This window comes from Etheostoma spectabile, chromosome 21 (genome assembly GCF_008692095.1).
Source record: "Etheostoma spectabile isolate EspeVRDwgs_2016 chromosome 21, UIUC_Espe_1.0, whole genome shotgun sequence".
Lineage (NCBI taxonomy): Eukaryota > Metazoa > Chordata > Actinopteri > Perciformes > Percidae > Etheostoma > Etheostoma spectabile.
In genome coordinates this window covers 17,357,902-17,369,555 of record NC_045753.1, presented here as the reverse complement: position 1 = coordinate 17,369,555, position 11,654 = coordinate 17,357,902, and the positions used below count along the sequence as shown (strand labels likewise).

The window sequence follows — 11,654 nt, the reverse complement described above, 5'->3', positions numbered from 1 at the left end:
AAACTGCCAGGGATTTCACCCCCCACCCCCCCACCCCCTACCTCCATGCTACCTTGTTCACTTCCTTCCTTCTCACTCCTCTTTGCTTCCTTCCTTTTTTCATTATTCCTGCTCTTTAATGATAAGTCTTGGTGGGTCGGCCCCGCATGGGACGGTCAGAGGCACACTATTTTGTTGGCCATTAATTTGAGGCTTTGAAGCAGACGGCGGCGCTGCAGCTACTGAGGGCCTGTGAAATGGTGGTTGTTGGGAGGTGTTCGGGGGCTCACCACCCCGACTCCCCCGCATCTTCGAAAATGAAGACTGTGGCTCTGAAACAGAATAGTAAATGTCCTCGCTGGGAACCACCACACCGACCACAGGAGACCCAGGCACACTCCAATACTCGTGTGTGTGTGTGTGTGTGTTTGTGTGTGTGTGTGTGTGTGTGTGTGTGTTTGTGTGTGCGCGCACTGCGTGCACAGCTTTACCTTCATGTGTCTCAACATCTGAAAATTCTCCAAATATGCTCTTAAATTTAGATTTTCCAAGACCCCCTGAAGAATGGCTTTCCCCTGAAGAATTAAACAGCAGTAAACTCACACACACGTTTTTTTCTTCTTCAATGTATCACATCATAAGTCAGCGTACAGATAAACACAGAAACAGGGACTGCATCACAATCTTCAGAACTTGACAAGAAAAATATAGAACAAAAAGTGCCAGTTCTAAAACAAGCCTTCCATTTATAAGAACAGAAGAAAAAAAAAAAAAAACCTTTAAGACAACACTTGAAATCCACAAATTTCAGTTGGTCCAGGTGTGTAGTCTACATTTTACAGTCTAATCAGTGAACACCCAAAAATCAAGAAAACATTTGGTTAATGTTAATTCTGCATACTTTTGAACTTCATAAAATATACAGTTCTAACACAGAAACATTAGTTGCATTTATAAATAAATAGTAACAGAAGTACTTGTATTGAGAGAAAAACACTATACATGATGTAGATTTAAATGTTAGTACATACAGACTATAATTTTCCACAATGATAGATACATTAAAAACTTTGCAGGAATGAGTTGTTTAAAATCTGTGTTTGGGAGGTGCAGGGGAATTATACCAAATGCGGATTTTAAAGCTAGTCGTGATGTGTGAATAAACCGTTCTCTGCATTGTATTTATGTATTGTATGTGCCAAGGTTGGGGTCAGTTCCCTTTTGCATTAAAAACACAAAATCAGTAGATTTTTATTTTTATTTTCTCAATCTCAAAAACGTTGTTGAAATGTTCATATGTCCTTTCCTGAATGTAGTAGTCGAAAACAAACAAACCTTTCACCTTGATAGACTGAACTGAAGTTGAACTGACCTAAACCTTTTCATGTGCATGCTCTCTTTTCCAGGCTGTGCCACTCTGTCTATTTTGGGCTCTGCTGAGATTTTTAAAGAAATGAGTGTGAACAGCATATCTTATCTGAAGGCACTGTCCTCTGTGCTTTGAATGGCTACATGAAGACCATCTGAATCATTTAGTTACAGAAACTCATACATACTACAGCGTGTGTCTCTACTGTTGGTGTTAATAACAAACCCAGTGTGGGCCCCCAGTCCATGACTGTCACTCATGCACATGCGAACATACAGTACATGTGTGCACTCCTATACCTGTCTTTGTCTCTGTTACTCATGCATGCACACTCATCCTGAATAACACTTGACCCACCTCCATCACAAGGAAATCATAATCTACATATCTGAATCTGCTTTCAGTTACAAAAAAAACAGCCCTTGTTCCCTTTGGGACAGGATGGGCTGCAGGACCACACTGAGGACAACACCATGAAAATATTAACTATCATAAAAACATCTCCCTCTACTTTTGTCCCTAGAGATGTATGAGAGAGCCTGACAAAGCCTGAGAGAATAAAACTGAGACGAGAAAAGAAAGAAGAAGAAGAAAAAGAAAGAAAGAAAGAAAGAGAAAGGGAAGTGCAAAGTGGGAAGAAAAGAGGGACAAAAAGAGAGAAAGAGACAGCAGACAGGAGAGGAGAAAGATGGAAAAAAGCTCCCTGTCAGGCGTTGGAAACAGTGATTCATGGGGACCATTTGTCCTAATTACAGCAGAACAACGCTTTTGTCGCTATTAATCACACGTATGTGTGTGTTTGTATTTGTGTCAGGGGAGGAGCGGGTGTGCGTGTATGTGTGTAGAGGGGAGATCAGTGGCCCCGCACATTGAAATAGATTGCCAGGATGATGGTGAGAAGGATGATGGCTCCGAGGATGAAGACCAGGACACGATTCTGGATGATCCTGCACAAAGAGAGACAGAGACAGAAAGAGAGAGAGGAGAGATCAGGCAGGGTTCACAGAAGTCATGTAGTGTCCTCAGAGGACACGTAAAACAGTCTTGTTTATGTGCAAACTAAATGACCAGCCATCAACTGGAGGCTTATCATGTTTAATAGCTACCATGAGGTCAGCATACATGGTATTTACTGGTATACAATCACTGGCATGGATGTGTAAAACACACACACACAAACACGCACACACAAAATATTTCCAAACTGCAACACTTTTGTGCAGCTGAAATGTCGGACAAATTATTTCGCAAACTCACTCGTAGCCTCTGTAAAAAGGTCATACCAACGTGTGCGCGCGCACACGCACACACACACACACACACACACACACCAGAGCAAAACACTAAACAAGAATGACACACAAACACACGCACAAACCGGCACTAAAACTTTATTTGCACAATAAAGTGGAAGAAGTGGCTCAGTAGTCTCCTGAAGGTAATAAAATCACTGAATTACTGATGGAATTTGCCATAAAACGACTCACTCTTTTGCACATTTAAATTTTCCCACTGTGACCTAAGTAAACTTGACAAGAGGGGGGCTTTGAACCAAAAAAACAACAACACAAAAACAACACAAAAGCTAGGCTAGAGAGAGGGAGTGTGTGCTGGTGTGCAGAGGGGTTGCAGGCCTAAGCATAAAGTGTGTAAGCATCTCACCTGCGTGTTCCCTGTATTCTCCTGAGTTTGCATCACTACACACACACACACACACACACACACACACACACACACACACACACACACACACACACACACACACACACACACACACACACACACACACACACACACACACACACACACACACACACACACACACACACACACACAAACTCCGAACCCTCCGCTGCTCCTGACAAATGAGAGAATTATCACATTTGCTGACATGTGGAGGGGGGGCGGAGAGGCCGAGGAGGGGGGCACTGTCCACTTCTCTAAGCAGGAGATGAATAGCCCATGCTGTGGCCATTTATCACTGAGTGGGGTGGGGGGGGGGATCGGTTGCTCAGTCACCCTGCTACCCTCTAAAGCCCAGGTCTGAGCTCAAAACACCAGTCAAACTCACAGCCTTCTCCAGTCCACCAGCTCGGACCTGCAGTAGCCTAAACACTTAGTTAAAAACCCACGGCTTCGGAAGAAAGGACAAAAAAAGGTATCACAGTACTGCTTTTATGCTTGCGTCTTTCTATTTCCTTTGTGTATGCTTTTTTGCAAAGAAGTGTCTACTTTGCAAAACTCCCTTGAAAAAAGGACTCTTCAGCCACATACAAAAAATCCTGACAACTATAACCAATCACTTGTGACACACTATGAACAAGAAAAAGACACTTTTCCCTGACATACTATAATGCTCTCACTGGATAACACCAGAGAGCTCCTCCTGTTTGTAAGTAGCACTGCTTTATAAGTAGACAGTTTATCCTTGAATAAATGCATACATTATCATGTTGTGTCTTGCTGTATACAGTGAGCCATGTCTTGCACACAGTTATGGTATATTTGTACAGTATATCCTGCTCGTGCCTTAAGCACAGCTAAGTTTTGGCACCCTACACAAAAAAACATAGTAATAAAAATAAAAACATCAAACTGCATATGTCACATGCCCACATGTCTATGTTGTGGTAAGATTTGTTGCCGTAGAGGGATGCTATGATGAGGCGGAGATGATTGGCTGAAGCCAGCTGGGGAGGAGATCCCACTGAAACACTAATCAAAGCATGCTTAGCAAGGCCACGTCTCCCCCTATTAATTGACATTCATTATTTACCATGATTATTTATCCAAGCCAAATACCCAGAGGAGGTGCTGGTGTGTGTATGTGTTACGAGAATCCAGATCGCTTTGTGTTGTTTGTTAATTTTTTAGCTGGGGAAAAGAGGGGAAGGCGACTGGAGGCCTGGGGGCTGAAAAATGAACAGGAAGTTAGTTTTAGCCTCGTGGATGAGGAGCCAGGGTGTTAGGAGAGAATGGGGGGGGGGGGGGGGGGTTCACTTCTGTTAAAATGGCATTCATTAAAAGGATCTGATTTGGTGGCAAACAACGCTGAATAACTTCAAACACTTACATGTTCAAAGCAGTAAGGAATGTGACAGTGCTGCGATTTAAGAACTTTTTCTCAGGGGACAGACATTCTAAAAAGTACTTTGACCCAAACTGATTCTCTGTACACCAATCTAACAAAACACATCTTGAAGTCTAATGTAAAGTAGCTGATCTTGTTTGCAGCAACTCAAACCTTAAACAGAAGCGTGATGCAAATGTAGTACTGCCAAACTAAAAACTTTGAAGGTTAAATTCAATCTTCTCAAGCCACAACTCAATCTCTAAAGCAGCTGTGTGTTTTAATCCACTGTGAGCAACAAAAGGACACTACACCAATAATCATAACCTCACTCTTTACTATTGTTGCAATCATTTGGAGAAACTACACAACTACAAGATCTTGTAAAGGTTTGAACCAAAGGTCATGTTTGACCAGAGGACCCAAAGCGTGCGCACGCAGCACCTCATCACAAACACACACACACACACACACACACACACACACACACACACACACACACACACAGATAGACTGGGAGGAGTTACATGTAGCAGGGGAGGGTACAGTCATAATTCACTTGTGCAATGATGAAATACATCTAACACATAGAGCCTGTGACACTGAAGAGAACCACAGTCTTTGCCTCTGACAGCTTGAGGAGCAAGGATATTAAAATCATCACTCTCCTTTAACCACCACACAGGCGAGCAGGCTGGAAAGTTACTATTTATGTTACCTCACATCAGGAAATTAGTCTTTTTCTATTATAATCACACCAAGTGATACAAATCAATACATGGTGTACACAAACAAACAAAAAGTTATTTTGTTCAATCACAGATTTCATCTTTTTTACATTTTCCATTCCTCATAAAAACTGGTGTCTATATGAAATAATATCCCAGGGGACCAATCATTTTCATAATCCTCTGGACAACTCTCATCTGCATGACGTCACTTGTAGATTTAATCTACAGATTTCTGTTCCGTATACAGCAAAGCACATTATGATGAACTGAGTAGTCAAATGAGCTTCTAAAGTAAAAGTCATTTTAGTTTGTGTTTAATTCCTTAGGCACCAGAAGCAGCTAGAATAAAACTTACCTCACAAATACCTCCTGACCCACTTGCCAACCTCCCCCCCCCCCAAAAAAAAAAAAAATTCCCCAAAATTGGGAGGTAGGAGAGTGAAGAACATGGTTTTCCTCTGCCGTATGGTTGATCCCATCCTGACACGTGGCCAGACAGAACAGAACTTATCAAACCGGATCCATCCTCCAGCTTTGACACTTGACATAAAGGTGGGGGTGAGGTGTGTGTGTGTGTGTGTGTGTGTGTGTGTGTGTGTGTGTGTGTGTGTGTGTGTGTGTGTGTGTGTGTGTGTGTAGGGGAAGGTTTGGGGATGGGTGAGTGATGCACACAGTGCACGTCCAAGGGTGCAGACGTACATGCTGACATACATACACACACACTCTGACACACCAAGTTTGAGAAGGTTTACCCCTCTCCCACTATCGTACTATGATCCCCGAGTATTTTCACTCTCTTACCCCATAATTTGAAAAAAACCTGCTCATACGAAGACAGGCCAACAGTGACTGTAACTAAGACGCCAGCCGATAACAGCACATGATACTGGTTGCTCTATTGGCTCCTGATGTTCCTTCATCGCAGGCAGCCAGTCAGCTAACACCTTACTAGACGGAAATACAGCATTAATGTTAGAAAAAGAGAAAGAGAGAGAGAAAGAGAGACTCGAAATGAGGAGTGCAAAGGAGAACAAAAAAATGAAGCAAGCAGGAAGGACGGAACATGGTACAATTAAACAACCAGCATAGGAGGAGTACAAAACAAGAGAGGAAAAAAAAAGAAAAAGTGTTTAATGTCGACACGTGTTTTATGAAAATGTTTTATTCCTGTTTATTGAATCAGTTTCTTACTTTTTCTTTTATCTGGGGCACGGGTCACTTTCCATAAACAGGGAAACGCATGCAAGGTATTGTGAAGGTGGTGCAGCAAAATTGTTGGCCACCCTTAACTGCCCGCCACGACTGTCACAAGGCACAATCATGAGAGCGGAGGGCCATCCTGGCGATCCTTCATCCTTTGTGGGATCAATTAGCTGCTGCCATCCGGGCGAGGACAGGTTGTTGCCACGAGCCGAGACTAACCAGACTTAAAGGTCCTCATTCCCGGCGGTTTTATTACCAGGTTAATATACTCTGTAAATTAATTTAATTTAAAATGCTGTACGTGGTTGTGGTTTATTGTGTGGGTTGAAATTTGCTACTGCTGGCTGTATTCAATTGCCACCTGGGGATAATAAAAAGTTACCTGGAACCTTGAACCTTGAACTTGAAGAGGAGACAGAAAATAGAGCGTGAGAGTGGGGAAAGAAGAAAGAGCAGACACACAGAGGAGAGATGAGGAGATGAGAGAGAGAGAGAAGATGAGGCGAGAGCCCCCCCCCTTCCTTGCAACCTCGATTGTCGTCAGTACAATGACTGCTTTTCTGAGATAGTAGATTTTCTCGAGGAGAGAAAGATAGAGAGAAGAGGCGCTCGTTTACCCGCAGAGGCAGAGTGGAGGAGAGGCTCCTGGAGACAGATGAAATAATGAGGACTTCTGTCAGGAAAGATTTACAAAATCGTACCAGGTATTAAAATTTAAAATCTCCCATTTTTTCCCCCTTTCCTCCTCTCCACCTTTTCTCCTCCCTCTCTTCCTTCTGTTTCCCTCTCCTCCAGCACACAGCCTATTACCAGCTCTAATGAGCACAGGGATACACCTCAGCTGTGTGTTAGTGTGTGTGTGGGTATGTGTGTTGAGGTCCAGTTCCATCGCGCCAGCTCCCTCAGCACCCATATACCCTTGTCCCTTCAATGGCGCACTAAACACACACAAGGGTGCGCACAAAGACACGTGTACACCAGACACACGTGCACATCACACGCACACACACCTCTCAGACAATAACACCACCCCAAAAAAACCAGACAGGCATAAGAGATGCGACACCCCCCTTAAAATCACACGCACACGCACACCGCACCAGCACACGCAACACAACACACAAACACACACCCACACACACACACCAACACACACACACACACAACACACACACACACACACACACACACACACACACATATACACTAAGAACAAACTTAGTGCAGAGGCACTCTCAGGCCCTCCCCTCCCTCCTTTTCCACTAGTAGACCAATAAAATAAAATCAATGGCTGTCTGAGCCATTCTGGCTCTCCTCCCTCCAAACCTGGGAATATTCAGCATGGGAGAGGAGAGGGGGAGAAGGGGGGAGGAGGAAGGATCAATGTGTTCACAAATGGTTTGAGTGATGGACATGGAGGTAAGCCTTAACTAATGCATCGACCTGTTATCACAAAACTAATACAAATAAATGTTTCATTGTAGAAGCGCGTGCGCACACACGCACACGCAACACGCACTCACACGCACACACACACACACACAGCTGGTGAAGGTCTTTAATTAAAAGCTGTTAGGTGTAATTATTTAGAGTCCCTATAGAGTCCCTAATTCCCCATAGACAAACTATATTTAGGAACTTGCCCACACCTTAACACTCCCACACTCACACATTGGTCCGTTAGAGACCATGTACCATGATGCAATACTGTATTCATACATTTATAATACAAATCACACAAATCATGTCTTCATGTTATCTATTTTTATACAGATACAGTCTGTGATCTAAATGTAAAGAACAAAAGGTTTTTACGGCTTGTTTTATCTGACCAACCATCATCTACAAAAATAATATAAAACAGAGAAATAGCAAAAATTCTAAACAGTCGAATGTTTCTCCTGGGCAAAATGACTTGCTCGACTTGTCACTGCAGCTCTAGTGCATAATTCAATTTTTCATTAAAATGAGTTATGTGTTAAAACCTCAAGTCTTTAAAGTGCTTGAGGGATCATTAAACAATGAAACGTACACTCACCGGCCACTTTATTAGGTAAATAAATGTAAATGTAAATGTGCTGTATTTATATAGCGCTTTTCCAGTCTTAACAACTGCTCAAAGCGCTTTTACATCTACAGGAAACATTCACCATTCACACACATTCATACACTGTGGCCGGGGCTGCCGTACAAGGTGCCACCTGCTCATCAGATAAACATTCACACACATTCACACTCCAATGCGCAGCATCGGGGGCAACTCGGGGTTCAGTGTCTTGCCCAAGGACACTTCGACAATGACTGCAGGGGCAGGGATCAAACCACCAACCTTCCGATTGGCAGGCAACCGCTCTACCACTGAGCCACAGCCGCCCCATGCTTAACGGGTTGAACCCCCTTTTGCCTTCAGAACTGCCTCAATTCTGTGGATAGATTCAACAAGGTGCTGGAAGCATTCTCAGGGAGTTGGTCCATTTGACATGATGGCATCACACAGTTGCGCAGATTTGTCGGCTGCACATCCATGATGCGAATCTCCCGTTCCACCACATCCCAAAGATGCTCTATGGATTGAGATCTGGTGACTGTGGAGGCCATTGAGTACAGCGAACTCATTGTCATGTTCAAGAAACCAGTCTGTGATGATTCCAGCTATATGACATGGCGCATTATCCTGCTGAAAGTAGCCATCAGAGTTGGGTACATTATGGTCATAAAGGATGGACATGGTCAGCAACAATACCTAGGTAGGCTGTGGCGTTGCAACGATGCTCAATGGTACCAGGGGCCAAAGAGTGCCAAGAAAATTCCCACACACCATGCACCACACACCCGCCTGAACCGTTGATACAGGCAGGATGGATCCATGCTTTCATGTTGTAGACGCCAAATTCTGACCCTACCATCCGACTGTCGCAGCAGAAATCGAGACTCATCAGACCAGGCAACGTTTTTCCAATCTTCTATTGTCCAATTTTGTGAGTTGTGCAAATTGTAGTCTCAGTTTCCTGTTCTTAGCTGAAAGGGTGGCACTCGATGTGGTCTTCTGCTGCTGTAGCCCATCTGCCTCAAAGTTGACGTACTGTGCGTTCAGAGATGCTCTTCTGCACCTTGGTTGTAACGGGTGGTTATTTGAGTCACTGTTGCCCTTCTATCAGCTCGAACCAGTCTGGCCATTCTCCTCTGACCTCTGGCATCAACAAGGCATTTCCGCCCACAGAACTGCCGCTCACTGGATGTTTTTTTTTTCGGACCATTCTCTGTAAACCCTAGAGATGGTTGGCGTGAAATCCCAGTAGATTAGCAGTTTCTGAAATACCAGACCAGCCTTCTGGCACCAACAATCATGCCACGTTCAAGTACTCAAAACACCTTTTCCCCATACTGATGCTCGGTTTGAACTGCAGGAGATCTCTTACCATGTCTACATGCCTAAATGCACTGAGTTGCCGCCATGTGATTGGCTGCTTAGAACTTAAGTGTTAACGAGCAGTTGGACAGGTGTACCTAATAAAGTGGCCGGTGAGTGTATAAACACCTAAAAACATTGGACAAATTGTTCTTACAATTATTTCTTCTTTTAACAAAATATATAACTTATTTCTGAGTTGAAAAAGATTTGGTTGAGTTTATTGATCCCTAAAAAAGACACAGGTCTTTTATGACCTGTATTGACAAAAATTTCAGGACTGAGAAAACTGAAATAAAAGATGGACAGGTTTTTATTTGGAGTACGTGGTCAAGGCAAGGTATTTCATGTCAGCCTGATTTTCTCTCTCTCTCGCTCTCTCTCTCTCTTTACTTGCCCTCTTTCTACCAACTTGATACAAGAGAATAGCACCGGGGCTCTACAAGTTCATCCATTTTTTATTTGGCGGCTAACAACTGTGGCCAGCAGCAGCCTAGACTGGGACCCAGTTCTCTCTCAGAAAAGTGTTGCAAGGAGGAAGAGAACGAGGGAAGAAGAGAAGAGGGATTGAGAGAAGAAGGTAAAAAGTAGGAACTTTAGCATGGGAGGAGAGTATATGGAAGAGTATGTGAGAGATGAAAAATAAGATGGAGAGGGAAATGGAAAAGGGACAGAGTTGTGAAAGAAAAAGAGATAATACATTGCAACTGTGTCTGGAATTTTTAAGAACTTTTTTTGCCGGCAGCGATTTCCGTAGCTGCTGCAGCTTCTCCTCCTCATTCCGGTATGATGTACAGGAGGTTTTCTGAGCTTAATACATACGCTGCCTGGTTACCTGCCTGAACCCTCGCCCTCCTCTGCCGTCCCTATCTATCTCTATCCTCATCTGTGTCCTCCTATTGTCCCCACTCTTGGACATTCAGTCCAGTCATTCAGTGATATTGCTTATTTTGCACTCACCTTTTCTATCTTTTCTCGACTCATGTTTCTACTTCTGTCACTCTTGCTAGGATATATTTTTTTTTTTTTACTGTTTACCCTGTGTGCTTGTCACGTCACCGGTTGATAATATACAGGAGCATGTCAACAACCCATATTTACTGTATTATTGTCAAAGTAGGCTGATGAACAAAACTTTACTCAAGGCTTCTGTAAACACATCAGCTCATGTGTACTCACTATTATGGGATTCAATGCGTATAGAAGCTCACAATTAGATGATCTGAATATTTGACTAAATAAGGAATAATGACCCTTACAATTAGCTGGTTGTCACTGCAGTAACAAGCAGTAATTGTATCAAGTCCTAAAACAAGTAGAAAGACAGGGCTTTTTAATAGTGTTAAGCAATGCAAGGTGGAAAAAATAATTAAGTGCTAGAGGTATTCTGCATTGGATAATATTGTAGCTCTGAAATTATATTATGATATTCGAGTAAATGTTTAACTCATCAGGGAGGAAACCCATGCACACAAGGAGTAGGATTGTGTTATGTGATTCAAACTATAGTGGGTAATGAAGTTTTCTCTGTCATGGTCACTCTCAAGTTTGCCTGGGATGGAAAGGAAATCCGGATCCATTACTTGTGTAAACAAAGCAATTTGTGCTCAGTGTTGTGTTGCTTGGTTTGCTCACAGTATGTCTGGATTGTTATTGACAATAAACTTATAACTGAAGCCTTCTTTTTTCCACTGCTACAACTACAACTATTCCTAAACCCTGATAACGTGACATTCCTTACCATTTCTACTTTCTGCAAAGAATTCCCAAAACGCACAATCCCCCTTGTACACATTCTGCAAGGGCCAGCTGTAGATCCGATTACTGGCCTCTGTGAAAATGGGCGTAACATTAACCATTAAGGCCTGTAAGCCCCAAAGCTATGATGTCCAT

General features: G+C 43.1%; 1 protein-coding gene across 5 annotated transcripts in view; it reads right to left on the bottom strand.

The window, feature by feature from the left end:
• Positions 1–11,654, bottom strand: part of vti1a (vesicle transport through interaction with t-SNAREs 1A) — a 117,180-nt gene that overhangs the window by 2,368 nt on the left and 103,158 nt on the right. For 4 of the 5 annotated variants that reach the window (XM_032503124.1, XM_032503125.1, XM_032503120.1 and 1 more), the window contains one exon: positions 1–2,295. This exon is cut by the window's left edge and continues 2,368 nt beyond it. Coding sequence is in view for 2 of the 5 variants with exons in the window: in XM_032503120.1 (XP_032359011.1) it covers positions 2,202–2,295 (94 nt within the window). In the remaining 3 variants the exon portion in view is untranslated. The remainder of the gene's footprint in view (positions 2,296–11,654) is intronic. The other variant, XM_032503123.1, reaches the window with a different exon arrangement.